Source organism: Oncorhynchus gorbuscha, linkage group LG26, assembly GCF_021184085.1.
Source record: "Oncorhynchus gorbuscha isolate QuinsamMale2020 ecotype Even-year linkage group LG26, OgorEven_v1.0, whole genome shotgun sequence".
Lineage (NCBI taxonomy): Eukaryota > Metazoa > Chordata > Actinopteri > Salmoniformes > Salmonidae > Oncorhynchus > Oncorhynchus gorbuscha.
The window spans coordinates 40,884,152-40,908,147 of record NC_060198.1 but is presented as its reverse complement, the minus strand read 5'-3'; the positions used below and the strand labels follow the sequence as shown (position 1 = coordinate 40,908,147).

Genomic DNA, 23,996 nt, shown 5'->3' with positions numbered 1-23,996 from the left:
AAGAACACCATCTCAACCGTGAAGCATGGAGGTGGAAACATCATTATTTGGGGATGCTTTTCTGCAAAGGGGACAGGATGACTGTACCGTATTGAGGGGAGGATGGATGGGGCCATGTATAGCGAGATCTTGGCCAACAACCTCCTTCCCTCAGTAAGAGCATTGAAGATGGGTCGTGGCTGGGTCTTCCTGCATGACAACAACCCGAAACACACAGCCAGGGCAACTAAGGAGTGGCTCCGTAAGAAGCATCTCAAGGTCCTAGAGTGGCCTAGCCAATCTCCAGACCTAAACCCAATAGAAAATCTTTGGAGGGAGCTGAAAGTCCGTATTGCCCAGCGACAGCCCCAAAATCTGAAGGATCTGGAGAAGGTCTGTATGGAGGAGTGGGCCAAAATCCCTGCTGCAGTGTGTGCAAACCTGGTCAAGAACTACAGGAAAAGTTGATCTTTGTAATTGCAAACAAAGGTTTCTGTACCAAGTATTAAGTTCTGCTTTTCTGATGTATCAAATACTTATGTCATGCAATAAAATGCAAATGAATTACTTAAAAATCATACAATGTAATTTTCTGGATTTTTGTTTTAAATTCCATCTCTCACAGTTGAAGTGTACCTATGATACAAATGACAGACCTTTACATGCTTTGAAAGTAGGAAACACTGCCGATTCTGCAGGTTATCAAATACTTGTTCTCCCCACTGTAAGTGACAGTCCTCCTTACAAGTTATGTCTGTCTGGTGAATTTCTAAGCAAACAATAAAATGCACTGGAAGTTATTGAACAATCTCATTTCTGTCTTTTTTTTATTTAGAAAAGTTGTGTTTTGAGGTTAGGTGATTATAAATGGACCAATGGGACGGTAAGTCTAGCGCTAAATTTGACCCAAAGATTGAGTCCGCGGAGAGATTGTCTAGGCTACTGGGTTCAAACCAAGCTGTCCTGGTGGCCTTAATGTCAACTCCCTGGTCTCCTATACTGTACAGTAGCCTTTTTTGGAAACCACCATTTCTGCCAGCATGTTGATTCTTATCGGGGAGTAAGTATTGTAATTTTTATGACCTAGTACTGTAGTTGAACAAAAACCCACCTTGGAAGTCATGTATGTGTTACCAATGCAGAGATCTGAATGGCAGCATCTGATGCCAACTGATAATGTACTGTACTCCATCTTGGCCAGGAAGGGTTCCTTGATGTTGTCATTGAGGTGAGCGAAGGTCACATCCTTGAGGGGAATGGGGCCCACGTCAAACTCATCCAGCTTTGTGAACAAGAGACAGAAATTAGAGATGGCAAATCCTATGAGGTCGAGGGTCCCGCAAATCTGGAATAATGACTGAAGTCAAAGGCCCATGTGGCAATACAGGACGTGTTCAACAACCCTACTCCGACATAAAAGTCATGTAAAAACAATACCAACCATCAAACTGAAATGCACCACATCATACAGTCCTTTCGGAAAGTATTCAGACCCCTTGACTTTTTCCACATTTTGTAACGTTACAGCTTTATTCTAAAATTCATTAAATAAATAAATCCTCATCAATCTACACACTGAATGACAAAGGGAAAACAGGTTTATAGAAATGTTGACAAATGTACTAACAATAAAAGTATTCAGACCCTTTGCTATGAGACTCAAAATGGAGCTCAGGTGCATCCTGTTTCCATTGATCATCCTTGAGATGTTTCTACAACTTGATTGGAGTCCACCTGTGGTAAATGCACATGAGAAGGACCTTGGTCAGGGAGGTGACCAAGACTCCGATGGTCCCACTGACAAAGCTCCAATGTGGAGATTGGGGAATAACCCAGAAGGACAACCATCTCTGCAGCACTCTACCAATCAGGCCTTTATGGTAGAGTGGTGAGACGGAAACCACTGCTCAGTAAAAGGCACATGACAGCCCACTTGGAGTTTGCCAAAAGACACCTAAAGACTATCAGACCATGAAACAAGACTCTCTGGTCTAATGAAACCAAGATTGAACTCTTTGCCCTGAATGCCAAGCGTTACATCTGGAGGATTTCTGGCACCATCCCTAAGGTGAAGCATGGTGGTGGCAGCATCCTGTTGTGGGTATGTTTTTCAGCGGCAGGGACTGAGAGACTAGTCAGGATCGAGGGAAAGATGAAAGGAGCATAATACAGAGATCCTTGATGAAACCTGCTCAGAACCTCAGACTGGGGCGAAGGTTCACCTTCCAACAGGACAACGACCCAAAGCACATAGCCAAGACTAGGCAGGAGTGGCTTCGGGACAAGTCTGAATGTCCTTGAGTGATCCAGAGCCAAGACTTGAACCCTAATATCTGTGCCAAACTTGTAGTATCATACCCAAGAAGACTCAATGCTGTAATCACTGCCAAATGTGTTTAAACAAAGTGCTGAGTAAAGGGTCTGATTACTTATGTAAATGTTATGTTTTATTTGTAATACATTTGCGAAAATGTCTAAACCTGCTATAGATTTGTCATTATGGAGTATTGTGTGTATTGTGAGAAACAAAATGTGGTAAAAGTAAAGCGTCCTGAATACTTTCTGAATGCACTGTATCATGTATATTTTATTAACCGCCCGGATGGCTTGGTCTTGGATGAGCTTATTGCATTCCATTGCAAAATGAAAGCTCATTGTGTATTCAGCTCACTGTCTGGATCCATGCGATAACTGGAAGAGTAAAGTAGGAGATGGAACTTAAGTGTTTGTCAGTAATGTTACCTTTTTTTTAATCGTCATAGCAGGCACAGGTATACATGATGCTAGCTACATAATCGTATTTGATTAATAAACAAACATGTTTTCGCAAACCTTTGATAAAAAGGATCACATCAACGTAGCTTCAAACGTCCGTTGTATACCTCTGGCTTACTGCAAACTTGCACCCAGCCCGGTGCTGTTGTCAAAACAATGGCAACGTCACACACTAGCTAGTTGTGCTTTTCTGAGGAATATTTTATTTTTGTCCGCTCACACAGGAGTAATGTTTTTGTTTAAGGGTTGCAGCAGCAACCCTACTTCCCGCTGCTATGAACATAACCCTTTTTACTTGCGTGATCATGTGTCTCGTTTCCCTGCGGTGCCATGCTTGGCCACATGATGGCAATGTTGTCACTTTATCGTTTCCTTGTGCAGCAGTTCTTTTGAAACTTCTTTGGTACTCCGTAAGCATATACCTAAGTAAAGAAGTTCAAAACTGGAGGTATGAGAATAATTAAATAATAAATTTTTCTGTGTCAATGTCCTGCAAGTTATACTATGTGGAATGGGTATCTCTAAGGCCACATCTGATACATTGATCCGTAGATTCGCCACAAGTAGTCATAGACAAGAGAAGGCACATATGAATAGTTAAAAAAAATCCTATACCTGTATGTAGTAGGCACATTCAACAGAAAAAAAAGATATATTTTTAGTCGGTGACGTTTGTATTTTGACTGAGTTGACTGTTCCCTTTATTTTCATGGATCTGGATGGATTGTGAGGAAAGTGCTGACTTCGAATGATGAAATGTATTAGCAAAGACTGATGGAGTGCAGGCGAGGCTTTCAGGTTTGTTACGCGATGGCCGCTCGTTTAACATTATTTTGTTGTAGGACATAAACAAATATTTCGTGAAATATTACGCTTTGTATGGTAACTACACAGCACCGGGAAAGTATCGACATTGTTATAACTGAGCTATTGTGCCCACTGGCAAAAACGGAGTTATCTTTTCAGTTTGGTGCTCATTGTTTTTCCCTGTTCGTCCTAGGCCTAGCTTCACTTGAGCAGCGGGTTGGTAGTTTCGGATGAAACGGGCAATCGGTTTGAAATAGGCAGGTTCGGTTAGGCGAGTGAATGACGTTTAGCAAGCTAACTCAGGTCGATCTTTGCATCGTTGTACAGAAATAGTATTTTGAATAACTACTTTCAAATTTCTGAAACTTAACTAGCTAGTTGGGATTTGAATAGCTAGCTAGGTAACAAGCTAACTTGTTAAATGAACCTGAGTATGGTAGCAGCTAACGCTAGCTACACATGCTAATCTAGTTTAGATATAGCTAGTTAGTCAAGGTGATCCGAAGTATATAACGAACGTTACAATAAGCTACCTTAGTTATCTAAATCATAACTAGCGGATTGAAAATAGTGGAATCCTATCAAAACACAGCTAGCTAGCGTGTGACGTTGTCATTGTTTTGACAGCAGCACCAGGCTGGAGCGAGTGTACAGTATGCCAGAGATAGGTTACCATGACAAGAACTGACGTTTGATACTACATTGATGTGAGCTGTTTTATCAAAGAAGGTTTTTTAAAACATGGTTTATTTAACCAAATACGAGTATGTAGCTAGCATCATGTATACTTGTGCCTGTTATGAGGATACAAAATTATGGTAACGTTAGTGACTAAACACTTAATTCAGTTGCATCTCCCACTTCACTCTTCCAGTTATAGCATGGATCCAGACAGTGAGCCGGATACACAACGAGCTCTCAGTTTGCAATGGAAGAGCTATAAGCTCGTCCAAGACCCAGCCACCCGGAGGGTTAACAACAAAATATACCGATATGATGGGGTGCATTTCAGTGTGCCGGTTGGTATTGTTTTTACATAACTGTTTTTATTTTGGAGTAGGGTTGTTGTACATGTCCTGAATTGTAACATGAGCCTTTGACTTGTCATCTCTCCAGGACTCGGGGTTCCCCCCAGTGGGAGATTTGCGGGACCCTCGACCTCGTAGAATCTGGTCCAGGCACACAGAGATGGCCCTGCCAGTGCCCAAGTTCAAAGTTAGAACCCTAACTAACTTGCTGACTCATCATACACTCACACCAGCCTCACTCTCTAAAAGCTGCACTGTGGCATGCTATCTCTAATTTCCTTATTTTGTTCCCAAAGCTGGATGAGTTCTACGTGGGCCCCATTCCCCTCAAGGAGGTGACCTTCGCTCGCCTCAATGACAACATCAAGGAACCCTTCCTGGCTGAGATGTGCGCAAAATTTGGAGAGGTGGAGGAGATGGAGATATTGTTTCACCCCAAGACCCGTAAGCACCTGGGCCTGGCCCGCGTGCTCTTCACCAGCACCAGGGGGGCGAAGGACACGGTCAAACAGCTGCACAACACCTCCGTCATGGGTAACATCATTCACGCTCAGCTGGACATCAAAGGTATGACATGGATTCGTGGCTTAATATCTGTGGTTTGATTTGATATATACATCTATTTTGTATAGAAAATAACTTATATTGCAATTACTTTTGAAGTATAGAGGTTTATAGAGACATAATTGTTGTCACATTAGAATTTTGTGAAGATATTAGCTACATCCTTGTCTTATGGGTATGTTTGTGTGTATCTGCAGGCCAGCAGAGGCAGAAGTATTATGACCTGATAGTGAGTGGCTCCTACACGCCCCAGACTGTGCCCACAGGAGGCAAGGCCCTGACAGAGCGGTTCCAGCCCCCAGCACCAACACAACCAGACACGGTACACTCACCAAGGGCTCATCACAACCATCCTACTGACATTTTCATGGAGGATTTACCTTTATGGTCCATCATTCTTGAGAGGCTTTCATAATTTTCTACTGTGTAATGTTTTTTACTTTCTCTATCTAATTCTCCCATCTTCCTGTTCCTCTCTGTCTGTGCAGTCGTCAGATATCAGGCGGAGACTGTCCTCTGAGATAGCTGGCCTGGCTGCGGGCTTGGCTGCAGGGGTACCGGCTCTCACCCCTGGGAGCACTACCCCCTGCTCTGTGGACACAGGCTTCAGTGAGCAACGTCTAGATACGACCCCCTCCTCCATGGGGGGGCCCTACACCCCAGGCTCCTCCGCTTCCTCGCAGGGAGGAGGAACGCCCTACACCCCTCGCTCTGTTTCACAGGACTCGGGCTACGCTGTTGCCAGGTCAGTATTGGGGAACAAACACCCTGCATAATAGCTCAGTTGTTAATTTATCCAAAAATGTGTTTGTCATTCCAAAAAGGTATACACATTTCTCTTTATTAGGATAGTAATAGTCAATGTGGTAACTTGTGTTATATATAAACCCTCTATGAACCCTCTTTCTCCTTTTGTTTCTTAGACAAGTTGGATACAGTGCGGGCCCGTTGACCAGTGGCTACCCTCCCCAGGACATGCTTCCATCCTCCTCCTGCTCCTCCTCTACCGTCTCCTCCTCAGTCGGGGCATACAAAGCTCCCCGGTACTCGGAGGACCCCCATGCACCTCCTCAAGACCTCTACCAAAGGTGTCGCCCCACATACCCCCCTACCGGCCCTTTTCGTCCTAACGAGCCCCCGCTCTACCCCACATACCCAAATGCTGGAGGGGCTGGACAGCACATGGCACACCACCCTGCAATGCCACCCCCACCTCTTGCACCCCAGTACGAGCAGCCCCCTCTGGCAGACCGGGACAGAGAGAGGGACAGGGACTCAGGAGGGCGGCACAGTGCCGGTGGGATTGGCTCTAGAAGGTCATCTTACCAGGAGGCCAACTCTTCCTCCAAGTATTCCCACCACTCGCATCACTCAGAGAGGGAGAGGGGCTACAGACGGGACAGCCTGGGCTCCAGAGAACACGGCAGACACCGTAACCACCACTCACACAATCACAGCAGCAGTAGTAGTAGTAGCAGCAGCCGGCGACGGAGCAGCCACGACCGAGACAGCAGGGAGAGGGACAGAGACAGTGACTACTCAAACAGCTCTGACCCCAGATTCAACTCCAACTCCCACCGCTCCTCCTCCAACAGTCTGTCCCCGCCTCCATCTGCCTACCCCTCCTACTCCTCCTCCAAAGACCAACCCCCCTCCCCACAACCCCTCTGTCTCCTCCCGCCTAGAGCCCTCCTCAGTGTATCGTGCTCAGCCTAGTGGTGCTGGTTCTGGGGAGAGGGGGTCTGTGTCTGACAAGGACCCCCGATCCCACCACACCCCTCTGCCGCCCCCTCCACCACCTCCCCTCCCCCCTGCCTCTGTGATAGCGGCGGCTGTAGCGGAGACGCTCAGCGCCCTTGACTTTGGCCAGGAGAGCCCAGTCAGAGAGGAAACGTGGACCAAGCCCAAACGCCGGCCCACCACCCCACCTCCCCCCTTCTCAGCATCCCTCCACCCCTCCCTCTTCTCCACCCCACTCCTCCATCGCTTCCTCCTCCACTTCACCCTCCTCCACCTCCCTCCCACACCATCTCCCCTCCTCCACTTCCCTCTCCCCACCCCCCCAGCGAGACTCTTCCTCCCCGGAGCCAGATTCCACCAATGAGAGCCTGCCATTTGTCTACCACAGCAGCAGCTTAGACTCTCGTATTGAAATGCTCCTGAAAGAGCAGAAAGCTAAATTCTCCTTCCTGCCCTCTGATGAAGATGAGGGAGAGGACAGAAAGGAAGAAAGGCAGAGAGAGAAGGTGGCAGCAGCAGGAGAGGGAGGAGCAGCAGGTGAGGGCAGGAGCAATAAGCAGAGGGAGCAGGATGGGGAGAAAGACAGGCGGAGGAGACAAGGAGGAGATGGTGGAGGCCAGCAGAGGAGGAAAGGAGAGAGGGATAGAGACGGCCGTAGAGGGAGGAAGCAGAGAACGGGGGGAGAGGGGAGGAAGAGTCCCACTGTGGTAGCACAAGCTACCCCCTCCTCCACCTTCTCTCCCCGTGTCCCCACCACAGATGACCATACTAGTCTCCATGGAACAGCACCTCTGCGGGAGGAGACAGCCCAACCTGAACCTATTGATCCAAGGACCAGACAAGGGGCACAGACACCCCCCTACAACGGAAAGAGTCAGGTAAGAACATCTTACTCTGTTAATGGAAATATTGTAGGAATCAGATTGTATGGAAACATTGGTGTATTGTTAGCAGGGATTGTCAGTTGATGCAAGAGTGTGGGGAAATTGTGAATTCTCTCCTCTTTCCTTTCTGCAGTCATCCCCTCATTCCTCTGGGGAAGACATGGAGATCTCCGACGAGGATGAAGAACACACCATTACAGCAGTGACCACCCACCACGCCACTCCTTCCTCCGTCTCTTCTCCATCTTCATCCCAGGCCCCCCCTGCCCTCCCAGACAGACCCCTCTGCCTCCCCCTCTGACCCCACACAGCACTTTGGCACGTCCATGCCTGCTCCACCCATCCCCTCTTACCCCCCTCACCTCCCTCCCCCGGGCTTTTCCCTGCAGCCCCCTCCACCCCCCTGCATCCCCCCACCGCTGGGCCACATGGAGCTGCACCCTGAGTACCCTCCTCACATGCCCCCACACATGTATGACTATGCCAGCAGTATGGAGCTGATGAATCAATACAGTGGTGGAGCCCCCATGTCCTTCCAGATGCAGACCCAGATGCTGAGTCGGCTGCACCAGCTGAGGATGTCCTCCTCTAATGGCACCGCTGCCCCTGGTGACGCCCCCCCTTCAGACTACTACCACTCCATGCCCCCTCCCCCACACCCCCACCACCCCTACATGGACCAAGAAGGGGGTGGCTATGAGCAGGATCAGCACTACATGCCCCCCCCACATGCCCTACGCCTACCCTGGCCCCTCTCAGATGCCCCACCACCACGCCATCCCGCCTCCACACACGGGCTGGGCCCCGCATGTCTTACCCGAACACTACGCGTACCACACCCCTCCGCCCTATGGGACTATGCCTCCTGTGGGGGGAGAGGCCCAGTACGGGGCGGAGGGGGACCCCCAAATGCCCCTGCTAACAGAGAACCCCCACGAGGCCACAGTGCAGCTGGTGCTGGCCACCCTCATCCAGGAGATGAAGAGCATCATGCAGAGGGACCTCAACCGCAAGATGGTGGAGAACATCGCCTTTGGAACCTTTGACGAGTGGTGGGAGCGCAAGGAGACCAAAGCCAAGGTAAGAGAGTGGAACAACATGTTCAGAAAGCACAGACAAAATGGCCTGTACTACATACCTGGTTTGAGGAGTTAGTGAGGTAACTTTGGTCAACCCTTCAACTCGGGATAACTGGTACCATAACTGGTGACTCACCCTTCAGCCAGGTACATTTCTATGGCAACGAATTCTTCAGAACTAACCTGCAGGCTAACTCCATTTATCCTGAATGAAGTGTCTGCCATGAGTTGAGGACCAAATAAATCAGATTCCCTCCCTCTCATCCAGATTCCCTCCCTCCATCATCCCCCTCATTTTATTAATCAAATGTTTTTTTGTATGTTAAACATAAATGTTAAAATACCTATCGTATTACAATTAGTAATGACAGAATGCATTTGAAACTTTTATCTATAGGATTTGGAGAAAAGACCATAACACCATAGCCTGCTGAATTTGCAAGATAACCTTTCTTGCAATTTGATTTTGGGACAAATTCAAATGTGTCACTTCCTCCCCCATGGATTGATGTTTCAGTATTGTCTGGACGAGTTTGTTGTTTGATTATTTACGTGCGACATCCACGCGCAGTTACAAGCCTGCTAGAGTTAGCGACAGGCAGACAAGCAATATCCACCATTGTATTACGGATTAAATCTGAGCTGGAATGTGAAGCTAACTGAAGCTGGCTAGCTTCAGAAAACCCTGAGTATATATAGCTAGCGTTGTAGTATACCCATCTGGTCAATTTAAATGGGTTTCTGATTTCCGTTTTTCAAGTCGTACATGGTTTTCCTGTTATTGTTTTTTTTTTTTTATCCATGATTTGATTGGCCATGATACCCGTCCTCCCTCCCCAGCCGTTCCAGACCATGGTTCGGGGTGTGGCTGCAGTGAGGGACGAGGACAAGAAGGAGGAGAACAAGGCCAGCAGCAAGCCCCGGGAGCCCCTCATGTCTCTGGTGGACTGGGCCAAGAGTGGAGGAATGGAAGGCTTCTCACTGAGAGGGGCGCTACGACTACCATCATTCAAGGTAAACAAATACACAGAGGCAACAGTTGGAACTCGGGAATTGTCCGTCACTGATGTACATACATTTTTGTACTGAGCATAGGAAATAGAGATGGATTAGTACTGTACATGTATAGACATTACACTAATACATGTTCATGAATAGATATTACTCCGATGTATCCATCCATTCACTTAGGGATTTTTTCCACCATTAACGTACCATGATATTAACTGTCTGTGTGTATTGTGTCCAGGTGAAGAGGAAAGAACCTCTGGAGCTAGCAGAGGTAGGAGAGATGAAGAGACCCAAGACACCGCCAGAGGATGACGACGAAGGTGAGCTTTTCATCAATGACCCCCTCCTTTGGGGATTTGTCACCGACCGTCTTTGTGTTTCCTATGTTGGCTCACCATCTCTCTCCTCCCCCCAGACTCGTACCATGACAAGGGTCTAGAGGGAAGAATGGCAGATGGGGAGGGCCACAGGGCTGAGAGGGACAGCAGGCGGAGGAAGAAGACGAGAAGTCGTAAACCTTGGGACCTGGACAGCGAAGGAGAAGAGACTTCTGATGGTTCTTCTTCAGATAAGGTGTGTGTCTGCATGTGCAAGGGATAATTTAGCATGAAAATAATGTTTCTCCACATTATAAAGTTTATCTTATCTCAAATTGAATAAATGGCTACAGAGACAATAATGCATGATTCTTCTAATCAGTTGATGATTTCCGCAAGCAGTACATACTGGCAGTGTTGTTGTCTTTCCCCATAGTGCTGGCTAGATGGCAGCATTTCACTGTATGCCTCTTCATACTCTGCTGTACTTTGGCTTCATTGACTTGGATTGAACCTGAGACACTGTTGTATATTATCACAAACTGTCCTTCTGTTCCTCTCTGTAGGAGGATGAGGAGGAGGGAAGTGACAAGGGGTCTGAAGGTAAATCTAGCATTCTTCATGTTATCCTTATTGAAGCCAATGTGCCCCCCTTACAGGCATTCTTATCTACCTTTTCCATCATGGCATCTTATCTCTCACTTCATCTCTCACTTCATCTCACTTTTTTCTTCAGATGAGGCCTTGAGTGCGAACAGTGATGATGAGAGCCTCTCCTCGTCCACAGAGAGTTCTTCCTCCTCAACATCATCATCCTCCTCTTCCTCTGAAGACGAGGATGAGGAGGAAGGAGAGCAGGCCGGCAGTGGACTGGACACCATGGATGAGTCTACGATGGACAGCACAGCTCTGGGCACAGAGAAGGGGGATGACCGGTACGTTTTGAACAGTGTTCCTGTTTTTGAATATACCTGTATATAAGTATCCAAAATGTTTTCTATATATTTCCTATGGAAGTGTCTTTATTGAAACTTGATTTGTTGCTCAATGTGTGTCTGAGTTGATACTGACCATTCCACTTGTTGTCCACTCTAGAGAAAAGTCTGCAGCTGCTGTTCCAAAAGCACCGCTCAGCGCCGAGATCAAAGCTGGTTAGTCACACATTTAGTTTCTCTGTTATGGATGTTCATTTCCATGGCAAGTGCCAATGTTGTTTTTCACCTGATTCATAATTCAAATATGTGCCCATATCTCAGAAATTGCTGCCAGCAAGAAGGATTCATCAACACTCAGCTCAAACGCTCGTCCTCCAGCCCCCCGCCCCTCCTCCCCAATTGTCATTGTGCCTCCTCTCAAGAAGCGAAGGAAGACCGTCTCGTTCTCTACCGGGGAGAGCGACTACAAACCCCACCTTCCAACTGTCCCCTTGTCCCCACCTCCCTCCACTGCCTCTCCTCTCTTGTCCCACATGAAATCTCACCTTCCAGATTCCATTTTCATCGCCTCCATACCTGGAACCACCCCCCTCCAAGACTCTCTCACTCCTCCCCTTTGCCTCCAAACCAGGCGAAGGCAATGCCCTCTCTCCCTCCCCTGTTCTCACTGTTCCCTCGCCTGTATGCCCCGAAGACTCAAAAAAGAGCCCTGTCCCTCTGGTGTTCCCCCCAATCACCCCCACCAAGTCCCCCAACAAACGGGGGGCCACCCCCAAATCCCCCGCTCCAGTGTGGGTGTGTCGCACCGTGCAGAACCTCCCCCTGGACCACGCTTCCATGGTCAAGATGGCCTTCGAGGAGGCCCCGCCCCCTGTCATAAAGGCCCGGGGCAGGGGACGCCCCAGGACTGTCAGCCTGTCGACCCCCACCCCTCCCCCCCTCTTTCCACACCCTCAGAGAGGAGGAGGAGGAGGAGGGACTGCAGAGGCTGAGACTCAGTGAGCAGCTGGGAGCATCCAGCCTGCTACAGCTGGGCTCGGCCCCCACGGCTGATCTGTCTGTCCTGGCTGATGTGGCCCTGAAGCTGGCCCCAGATGCTGGAGACTCAGAGGAGACGGAGACGTCAGACGAGGCAGAGGAGCAGAAGATGGAGGAGGAGATGCTCCTCTCTCCCAAAGCCCTCCCCCTGGTTATGGACCCACAGGGCATGTCTGCCCTGCAGGAGCACAACTATTCCAAAGCCCCCTTCCACCTCATCCATGCCCAAAAGAGGAGTGTCTCCAAACAGGAGCCTGGGGTGCTCCTCCCTGCAGACTTCAACCATCACGCCATCTCTGGGGTGCTGGAAGCTCCTGAGGAGGTCATAGGGGAACCCCTGCCCTCTAGGGACAGACACCAGGCTGAGTACCTGTCTGGCATGGGGCTGCTGTGTGAGGATGGAGACATGGCCAAGGCCTCTGTGCTGACATCTCTCACCCCATCAGCCAAGAGGAAGGGAATGGCGGTGAGGGGCAGCGAACTGGAGGAGATGGGGAAAGAGAAGAACAAGAAGAGGAGGAGGAAAGATAAGGAAAATATGGAGTTGCAGCAAACGAAAAAGCAGAAGGAACATCAGACCAAGAAACAGAAGAGGAAACTAGAGGTGTGAGGTTTTGTGGGTTTGTGCTTGAGTCAAGTGTCACAACTAAGAAGTGTTGAGCATGGTGTGTCAACAACATGTAAAGATAGGGGATTGCTCACCCACAGCTTACATTTACTGTAACTTTGTCATCTTAAAATTACATACAAAGTAATGTCTTTCCTCAATTGCATACAGTTTCACAGCTTGACAGTTACATGGCCAAATTGTCATGTAAATATATATATTAATAATGTCAAACAAATTACTAGTAAATTACAGTCTAATCTAGAAAGTCCCACCCTATGGCCTGATTTGACCAGTATTTAAAAACCTGTTACAGGCTAATCTTAGTTCCTGAGTTGACATCTCCCACTCTCTCCTTGTTCCTGTCCCTCTCCCACCCTCTCCCTCTTTCTGTCCCCGGTTCCTGTCAGGAGGTGGACCTGGAGGAGGATGTGGACGTGGAGCAGCTGGAGCCAGGTGAGCTGTCTAACACCGAGGACGAGGAAGAGTGGGACGATGTGAGGAAGAGCGAGCGCCTCTTCCTCCAGGAGGCCGGGTTGACTTCGTCGCAGCGTTGGCCCAAGCCCATCCCTGCCCCGGAGCCCGTCACGTTTGACCAGCGCAGCGAGTTTGAGCAGATGACCATCCTGTACGACATCTGGAACTCTGGTCTAGACATGGAGGACATGACGCTGCTGAAGACGACCTACGAGAAGCTGCTGCAGGACGACCACAGCACCGACTGGCTCAACGACACACACTGGGTCCACCACACTGATATCCTTTACTACTGGCAGGGCAGGGGGTTTGGAATGAGGGTTAGAAGCCCTGCTTGTGGTTTAGGATATTCCATGTGTTGATGCCTCTTATGAACAGTTGAGCTGTGTTTTTAAGTAATGTACCGGTATGTGGAAGTCAGTTGAGGCTTCTGAGAGGAGTGTGGCACAAATAGAATGGCATCAATCACCTGGAAACCATGTGATTGATTGTATTTGATACCATTCCCCTTATTCCACTCCAGCCATTACCACAAGCCCATCCTCCCCAATAAAGGTGCCACCAATCTCCTGTAGTGGAAGTAGATGAAATGGTGTGTAATGATGCATGTGTATTTAAATGGACTGGTGTGTGTTCAGCAGTAACTGTTGTTAGCCTTAACGTATGGCCTGCACTTACCAACATCCCCAACCCGCGGCGTAAGAAGAAGAGTGCAGACGGGCAGCTGCGGGAGCACGTGACAGGCTGTGCCAGGAGCGAGGGCTACTACGCCATCAGCAGGAAGGAGAAGGATGTCTACCTGGATCTGGAACTGCCTGAGCAGGCCCTACTGGAGGCTGCCGACTACGACGCCTCGGTACGCACACCTCTCTTTACCATCTCTCTACTTTTTATATTATATATAGTCTTTGGCTTTTCATACAATGGTGTCATTGATGTTGCTTGTCATTGGCTCTGTGGTCACAGGTTTTGTTCCAATAAGATTGATGACCTTTGGTCATTGAATACAGGGAAGTTGGTGAACAAGTAGTGTATTTCTTATTTTAGCATATGCTTCACAATGCTGTAGTAAGTCCCGCAGAATTTGTCATGCAGATGTATTCAACAGCTTTGCTGCGTCTGCTTGAGGCAATGAAAATGAACTCACTTAATCTGGGGTTAACTATTTTATTGGGCATTTAGGGCAAAGTGCCTCTGACTCGGTAGTATTTACATCGAGGCCATGTGATGGTGTGTGTCACCATATGTGTGTCACTGGCCCAATGTAACTCTCCTTCTGTCCTCCCCCTCAGGGCTCAAACCGGCTGCTGTCAGAGAGACGGTCGGAGCAGCGCCGCCTCCTCAGTGCCATAGGCATCCCTGCAGTCATGGACTCTGACCTGCTCAAACTCAATCAGCTCAAGGTACACAACAGCAGTCTGAAACTGTGTGTACCACTGATATTATGTAACTGCTGTGTTACCTCTGCTCTTCAACCACCATGTTATTTCCCATGGGTTTCATTCTGAGAACTCACTTCTGTTACTGTGTAATGAAGACCGTGACCCTTTAAACCCATGCCAGTGTGTTGAAAATGGGGGTGGGGCTGAGTTTGTGAAACCCTGGACTAGAGTAACTAAATGATTATTGCACCACTATGGCACTAACTCTTGCTTCCTTCCTCAGTTCCGGAAGAAGAAGCTTCGATTTGGCCGCAGTAGGATCCATGAATGGGGCCTGTTCACCATGGAACCCATTGCTGCTGATGAGATGGTCATTGAGTATGTGGGCCAGAATATTAGACAGGTACTGGTCATTGTACTGCTTGAGGACTGTATGTGTCTAGGGCCATATTGTAGTCTGTACTTCATTCATCCATAGTGTGGTGTCATAGCAATAGACACATGGCAAACATCCGTGTTTGTCTTTCCTGGGTGTTCAGCTGGCATCATTGTTTGACTGTTTGTGCCCGTTTCTTTGCCAGATGGTGGCTGACAACAGAGAGAAGCGTTATGCACAGCAGGGCATTGGGAGCAGCTACCTGTTCAGAGTGGACCATGACACCATCATTGATGCTACCAAGTTAGGCAACCTGGCACGCTTCATCAACCACTGCTGCACTGTGAGTCAGCCTATACCTGCACAAGCAAAACAATACAGGATATAACAATGGAGTGAAGCAACGTGAAGACTAAATAGAAATACACACATTTCCATCATAGATATTTAGTGACTCTCACACACAATGTTCACAGTAACATTGACTGGTAAGACCCTCTTAATTAAGTCGTTTTGTTTTCTTTGTATTACCTATAACTGGTCTTCATCCTCTTCCTTCCCCAGCCTAACTGCTATGCAAAGGTGATCACCATAGAATCCCAGAAGAAGATCGTGATCTACTCCAAGCAGGCCATTGGCATGAATGAAGAGATTACCTATGACTACAAGTTCCCTCTAGAGGAAAATAAGATTCCCTGTCTGTGTGGAACAGAGAACTGCCGTGGGACGCTCAACTAGATACCACAGCATGACCACTCATGCGGCAGTACCCCATTTCAGTCCCTCCTGTCCCCGCACCACAACCCCTGACAATAACCAAGAACAAAGCCACACCCACCACCAACAGCCCCCCCTCCAGACCCCAAAGCCCACCTGCTCCTCCAGACTGTCAAACAGTTGTCTGTACCATATCCAGAAAACAGAGAGAGACATGCAACGTTTGCGCTGTTCACACGCTTTAATTTACCTGGGGTTATGGTCTATTATCTTAGGGGCTGTGAGACTCTCCTTCCCAGGGGTGTGATTAATAATCGGGCCCCCTCTCCTGTACCCCAAACCCCTGAAATGCAGCATTAGTCTCTTCTGTAGCAGGATTTAATAACTTAGGACCACTTGTTCCCATTCGTTCAAGGGTGGACACCCCCCCCCCCCCCCCCCCCCCCCCCCCCCTGCCAACAGCCTTTCCTTGGAATAGAGAATGCAACCGTAACCTATCAGAACTGGTTTTGTGTGTCTTGTCTGCCTCCGCACAGATAGGGAGTGGTCCGGAAGCTTCCGCTAACCCAAACCCTCTGCCCACACACACCAATCCGCACATAGACGCACAGGATTTACAAACATATTCAGGGTTTTAAAGGCGTTCGCAGCGCAGTGTTGGTTACACACTCTAATCCATTGGGACTTCAGTTATGCAAGATTTCCAAAAATGAAGATTGTTAGAGCTTTGTCATTTTATAGTATTGCATATTCTTATTACTATTCTTGTTCTGATTTCGTTGCGTGAGCTGTAGGTGGGTGCGTGACTCCCCTCACCCGTTTGTTTGGATGAGAGACCATAGACTTACATTTTTGTTTTTCCCATGCTACATAAGAAAAAAATTATTTGTAGATCAAATACTCTATGGCGTCACATCAGTTTATCTTTAAAGCTTAAGATGGCTGCTGAGTTTTAGTCTGCAGGTTTATCTCAATTTGAAATGCTTTGTTTGTTCCCTTTACATTGTCCCCTTTCCCCATTGTGATGTTGTCCCTCCTCGCGTTAGGAAGCAGAGAAAGGACCTGACACATGTGTATCTGTGTGTTTTAAGAGAATGTATTCTTACGAAAGAGAGTAAGTTTTTATTCCTGTCGTGTGAATGTGCTCTCACTGTCAATTAGTAGTTTTGTGCTATTGAACAACCTGCAAATGTCAGGTTGTCTGTGCTTTTTGTATGACATGGTCAAGGCACACTGTCAGGAAAAATGTTTCTATGAAATCTCCCTTATTTGGCAAACCATTACAGACAAATCTGTTCAAAAAATGTTTTTAATTTAAATGTAACCTTTATTTAACTAGGCAAGTCAGTTAAGAGCAAATTCTTATTTACAATGATGGCCTACCCGGCTCGACACTGGGCCAATTGTGCGCCACCCTATGGGACTCCCAATCACGGCCGGATGTGATACAGCCTGGAATTGAAACCAGGGACTGTAGTGACGTCTCTAGCACTGAGATGCAGTGCCTTAGACCGCTGCGCTACTCGGGAGCCCGAACATAACCCATTGACCCCAATACAAGTGTTGAGGTCTGTGTATGTTGGACTTAGTCATTGAGTGTGTGTTCTGAATGGTTTTAAAGGGTTAACTTATGTGTAGATCAGATCTGGTAAATCTAGTTTCTAGTTAAGTCGATCTCGAGGGGTCATTTTTCACTGTTATTCATGCTCTCTCAACTCAAGCAGTCGCTGTCCCACATTTTAATCTTTGATTTAGATGTTTTAAATGTCACAAGGCCCCTCCATGTTCTGTTCCTTCCACAGCAGATAAGTTATCTATATTTCTTGTTGCAACAGGCGATTTTCAGTACAAACCAACCTCTAACTTTAAAAATAAAAAGATGGAAAAAAAGTTCAGACAAATGTACATATTGTAGAAGTGTTTGTTTCTCGTAGAAACACACTGGTTCCAGTCTGTAAATACGTTGTTCCTTTCCTACGTCCCATGAGGAAAACTGTACATACCTTCCATTGTTATTTTTTGTTTTTCCTTTTAATTTGATTTTAATATTATTTGCAATATTTCTCTTGTATTAATGCGTTGGACTCTTTTATTAATGGTGCATTAAAATATTTTTTAAATAAAGTGAAAGCTTTGTTGTTTTTTAAGCCTTGGTTGAGTGTCAGGATTTCCCCTAGCCCCTGGGTTGTCTATAGGTGTTGTTATATTCACTCTGGCTATCTAATGCGATTTCGGAGCACTCTCGTCCAAGTGTGCCGGAGTGCAGAATAACTGAGGAATTTACGAAAGCGCAACAACGGTTGAATGTGTTGGCAAAAAAAGATAACGTTCCTAGCCCTTTCATGCGTGAGTTCCAAATATCTCTAACGGTAAGAGTACATTTTATCCGCGCTGCCCTCAAACTAAAGCACGCAGCCTGTTTATATGTATAGGTTGTTTCAACTTCAATTTCAAATGATTTTCTAACAAGTTTTTATTTTCTAAAAACAGTTTGAATTTAGGTGTGTTCCGCCTCCTCATTCATTCACATAAAAATAGTAATTTTTACTTTTGCGGACAATTACATTTTTGGGACATTTCTGACACGGACAAAATTCCAAGCACTTCCCAATTGTTAGTACATTTCACGTCTGCAGACATTTGCTCATCTCCTGTCAGAACAGGATCTGCACACGTGTTCACATTTTCATTCCACATTTCTATTGTAGCGTACTGTATGTATGGAGCATAATATATTTGTGTATATTCTTTATCACCGCGGACACGTGAGGTAACGTTACTCATTTTATAACCTTGTTATAGTCAATCATGCTTACGTAGCTACATTATTCTATTAGCTCTGTAAAACAATGCTAGTTGCGTCAGAGAACTATTAGCTTGTGTTGTATTTTGATGCTACCCTGGCCTTATGACTCCCAAGTGGCGCAGCGGTCTATGGCACTACATCTCAGTGCTAGAGGCGTCACTACAGACACCCTGGTTCAAATCCAGGCTGTATCACAACTGGCTGTGATTGGGAGTCCCATAGTGCAGCGCACAATTGGCCCAGCGTTGTCCGAGTCAATGCAATAAACTATTTTTATAGCAGTGTTTATTAAGTTACTTATTTGTAGTATTGTTTTATTGCTATATCCTTATATTGTATTCTAATGAATAATTCCTCTTTATTCTGTACTTTCAGAAACCACAAACATTATTTGCCAATATCATAACTGGAGCAGGACATCTTTGGAGCTGAAGAATTAGGACAGCTTTTGTATGCTAACTTACACTCCTTAACAGTTTTACTGGATGAAAACACAGCAAGAAAACACATATGCCAATATGTAATAGTCATCTATTTTATTGCAGTATTGGTAGTTGGACAAAAAACTGAATATGCATAACCCATATTTAATATCCATGCAGTGACTGAACAACAACTGCATTTCCACCCCCATCTCTAAAGGCATAGTATCATGGCAGGTCACCTGTCAAGTCACCTGTCAGGTCAGTCAGTCACTTATTGCTGCAGATGTGCTCAATAATGCTTGAGCATGTGATACTCCTCAAAGCATGGTGAAATGCAATACTTCCTGTTTGACCTGACTGTGCCACAGGCCCCTGTGCTGTTGGAGAGCAGATGATGGAAGAGTGTGGGACTGCTGTACCAATCGTCCACGTACAAAGTGTGTCCCTTGCCGAGATGACATTTAAGTCATTTAGCAGACGCTCTTATCCAGAGCGACTTACAAATTGGTGCATTCACCTTATGACATCCAGTGGAACAGTCACTTTGCATCTAAATCTTAAAGGGGGGGGGGATACTTATCCTTAAAGAGGTGGGGTTTCAGGTGTCTCCGGAAGGTGGTGATTGACTCCGCTGTCCTGGCGTCGTGAGGGAGTTTGTTCCACCATTGGGGGGCCAGAGCAGCGAACAGTTTTGACTGGGCTGAGCGGGAGCTGTACTTCCTCAGTGGTAGGGAGGCGAGCAGGCCAGAGGTGGATGAACGCAGTGCCCTTGTTTGGGTGTAGGGCCTGATCAGAGCCTGGAGGTACTGAGGTGCCGTTCCCCTCACAGCTCCGTAGGCAAGCACCATGGTCTTGTAGCGGATGCGAGCTTCAACTGGAAGCCAGTGGAGAGAACGGAGGAGCGGGGTGACGTGAGAGAACTTGGGAAGGTTGAACACCAGAAGGGCTGCGGCGTTCTGGATGAGTTGAAGGGGTTTAATGGCACAGGCAGGGAGCCCAGCCAACAGCGAGTTGCAGTAATCCAGACGGGAGATGACAAGTGCCTGGATTAGGACCTGCGCCGCTTCCTGTGTGAGGCAGGGTCGTACTCTGCGGATGTTGTAGAGCATGAACCTACAGGAACGGGCCACCGCCTTGATGTTGGTTGAGAACGACAGGGTGTTATCCAGGATCACGCCAAGGTTCTTAGCGCTCTGGGAGGAGGACACAATGGAGTTGTCAACCGTGATGGCGAGATCATGGAATGGGCAGTCCTTCCCCGGGAGGAAGAGCAGCTCCGTCTTGCCGAGGTTCAGCTTGAGGTGGTGATCCGTCATCCACACTGATATGTCTGCCAGACATGCAGAGATGCGATTTGCCACCTGGTCATCAGAAGGGGAAAAGGAGAAGATTAGTTGTGTGTCGTCTGCATAGCAATGATAGGAGAGACCATGTGAGGTTATGACAGAGCCAAGTGACTTGGTGTATAGCGAGAATAGGAGAGGGCCTAGAACAGGAGCCAGCATGGTCATCACCACGGACCCTGACACCCCAAGCCCCTCATAATGTTTGATGTCAGTGGTGGACCCTGTGTAAACTATAATATCCTGGACAAATCCTGTCTTCACGTCGCACATGACAACGAAATTGACTCCAAACCTGTGCCTTTTGGAGGGAATATATTGACGGAACGCCAGCCTACCTTTCCATAACATCAGGGACTCATCAATGCATAGGTCCTTGTATGGCACTAAGACCTGACCAAATGCTGATGTCAGGCTGATAAGAACATTTCTTATTTTGTACAACGGGTCACTTAGGATGGCAGTAGCATTGTTGACGAAATGCAGGCATCGTAGCAGAACTAGGAAGCGGTCTTGGGAAAAGAGGGTGGCAAAGGAGGGAGTTGCAAACATAAGATCTGTGCTCCAGTATTCTCTTAGGGAGTTCTTCTTTACTATTCCCATGAGAAGGACTGTCACCAGGAAGGTATACATTTCACTAATTGTGGTGTCACCCATTTAGCGAGTTTCCCCCTCACTCCTGGCTCTCTCTTCTCCTGTAGCTCTAAGGCATAGCGATTGGTCTCCTCAACTATGTCTCCCACCAGCTCCTCTGTCAGAAACAACTTGAAGCACTCTGCCTCAGTTGGAAATGGCAAGGGGCGTTGCACTCCAGACTGGGACTCGTCAAAGCAAACAGCAGGGCCAGAAGGGGTGAAATGACTGGTGGCCATCCAGCTACCACAGAACTCCTGTACTTCATCCACTGTGGGTCTGCCTCCATCACCACCAGCATCTTCAAAGGGACCTGGTACTTCGTCAGTGGACAAGGGAAATTCAGATTCAGGGTTCTCAATGGCTACAAGGTTGGGGGTAGCTCCTCACTGTCATTGTCAGAATTTAAAAAAAATCTCCAGAATTTCCACATTTGTGAGTTGTCTCCTTTTGAAATACATTGTTAATGCTACAGCTTAGCTCACTAGCTACATACATAAACAACACTGAATGGCGCAGAGTGGGAGGTTCCGTGGTTAACTGCCGGCACGCGCCACTTGTATCAATAAATCACTATCAGAAAATGTTTTGTGTGTGTATTTACGGTTTTATTCACATGTTTTCAATTCTAGGTGACAAATCATGCATTCCGATTCTTGCACAGATTGTAATGGGCACATATTATGTGTGTAAAATACTTTTTTGAAGGTTGTACTGATTATGATGAGCTAAGCTAATTCCCGCTGTGTAGCCATGTTTGTTGACCTACAATGCATTCTGGGTTTCACGTCTGTTTGACCAAAGATGTTATAACAAAATGAGGTGAGTAAGAGTTCACAGTTTTTTTTGAGGACTTCCGGAAATTAATGGTGGGACGTGAACAACGGTAGATGACACACCCCTTCAACACAAACAGACCAAACTCATCTCGTCTTCTCTTATTATCTTCGGTTTCTGTGAGGAAGAGATGCATGGCTGCGCGCTGAAACTAATCGTCGGATTACTTTCGATTTCTATAGTGTTTTACCTAGTTATTTCGATCAATGGTTAGTTCACCCGTGATGTGATTCATTATATATAGTAATTGCTATTCGCTTATTCATATTGTAGTTTATGTCAGCCGAGAGTTAGAAATTATGACTGCTTGTGTTGGGTCAATCTTTCCTCAGCGCTACGGACATAACTCACATTCTCCAAACAAGACCATTTTTACCCAATTTACCAGGAAAGTATAGGATCTAAGCATCAAATAGAGGCTTTTCTAATTATTTCAGGGGATTTGAATGAAACACCCGATGCATCAGCTGATCGTTTTCCTCCTACAACGAGTCAAAGCCCTCAAAATAGCAATATTATCACTACATAATGCAAGGGTCTCTGTGCTGAGGATGCTTGGCCTTATTTCAATCTGGATGCAAAGGGCTTCACCAGGACCAACAAAACTATGTCACGTAAATCTAGAATAGATGTATTCCTAATGTCCCCCTTTTTGTTGGAATTTGTTATAAATGTAGATCATCAATTGATTTCCCTGAGTTTACAAGCTACTAAAAAATCAAAAGGTACTCGAGGATATTGGAAATTAAACAACACACTTCTTAAAGATACTACTCTCATTGAAAACATCAAATCGTTAGCTGAAGATATTGTTGCATTAAAAGACTTGGGTCATGGAAGTAGATGGGAATTTTTCAAATATAAAGTCAGAGTGGTAGTCATTAAATGCGCCAAAGAGCTGATGCACTTAAAGAACCATAGAGAAAAGGAGATGATGAGCAAGCTTGACAGTTTTCTAAAGAAAGATAATCTATCTGAAGAAGAGGAGTCTATTCAAGTCTTTACAACTAGAATTAGAACAGCTTTACACGGATCTGGCAAAGGGTGCATTTGTAAGGTCAAGAGCAAAATGTATTGAAGAGGGGGAAAGAAACACTAGTTACTTTTTTGCACTTGAAAAGATAATCTACAAAAGAACATTTGTAACTGCACTCAGAATTAACAATGTTTTATGCAAAGATCCCATTAAAATATCATCATTTGTCAATTAATTTTATGAAAACCTTTGCAGCTCTCAATTTCAGGAAGATGGTTGTGAAAGCTACATTTGCCACATTCAGAATTATGTCCCTGTAATTGGGGATGATTTCCACTCATTTTGCAATTCACCCGTGTCAACTGAAGAAATTAGAGAGGCTCTGAATTCAATGAAAAAAGGGAAATCACCTGGCCCTGATGGCCTATCAGTTGAATTCTATAGACAGTTTTGGGAGTTACTAGAAGACCCGATTTTTAATGTTTCAAGGTTACATTAAAAGTGGGGAAATAGTCTCCACTATGAAACTGGGCCTTATTTCATTGATTCCCGAAAGACCCTTCTCTCGTCGACAATTGGAGACCAATTGCTTTATTAAATGTTGATTACAAATTGATTGCTCTGGTTTATGCCAAAAGATTAAAGAAAGGAATAGATACCATTTATAAATGAGACTCAAACAGGGTTTATGAAGTGCCGTCACATAAGCTCTAATATTAATTTAGTCTTGGACCTTGTAGATTATTCAGATGCAATTGACTCAGTTGTCTTATTTTTGGACTTCTGTAAAGCCTTTGACACAATTGAACATTAATTTCTCTTTAGGTCTCTTAAACTTTTTGGATTCGGTGAAAATTGTATCAAAGTAATTCTCATGTTTTACAAAGATATAACAACTGGCTGATAATACTACTCTTTTTTTAAGAGACAAACTGTCACCTTAGAGATCCTTTTTATGTCTCTATTTGGTTTGGTCAGGGTGTGATTTGGGTGGACATTCTATCTTTTGTATTTCTTTGTGTTTGGCAGAGTGTGGTTCCCAATCAGAGGCAGCTGTCTATCGTTGTCTCTGATTGGGAATCATACTTAGGTAGCCTTTTTTTCCCCACCTATGTTGTGGGACCTTGTCCTTGTATGGTTGCTATTGAGCCCTACAAGGCTGTACGTTTCATTGGTTCTCTCTTTCTTGTTTTTCTGGTTATCATTAAAGAATATGCTTAACCTACCCCACGCTGCATCTTGGTCTAATTCCACCAACGA

General features: G+C 46.2%; 1 protein-coding gene across 1 annotated transcript; it reads left to right on the top strand.

Moving 5' to 3' along the window:
* The first annotated feature begins 3,664 nt into the window (after positions 1 to 3,664).
* On the top strand, positions 3,665 to 17,840 carry setd1a (SET domain containing 1A, histone lysine methyltransferase). Its single transcript, XM_046330550.1, is given in 24 exon segments — positions 3,665 to 4,580; positions 4,678 to 4,776; positions 4,886 to 5,156; positions 5,351 to 5,475; positions 5,642 to 5,898; positions 6,077 to 6,851; positions 6,992 to 7,771; positions 7,911 to 8,066; positions 8,068 to 8,352; positions 8,354 to 8,857; positions 9,697 to 9,870; positions 10,106 to 10,187; positions 10,283 to 10,440; positions 10,751 to 10,787; positions 10,921 to 11,119; positions 11,280 to 11,335; positions 11,441 to 12,114; positions 12,117 to 12,761; positions 13,175 to 13,520; positions 13,916 to 14,097; positions 14,534 to 14,644; positions 14,907 to 15,026; positions 15,205 to 15,342; positions 15,564 to 17,840. Coding segments are annotated over 24 exon segments (6,486 nt in total). The 5' UTR covers positions 3,665 to 4,442; the 3' UTR covers positions 15,738 to 17,840.
* Positions 17,841 to 23,996: the final 6,156 nt, after the last annotated feature.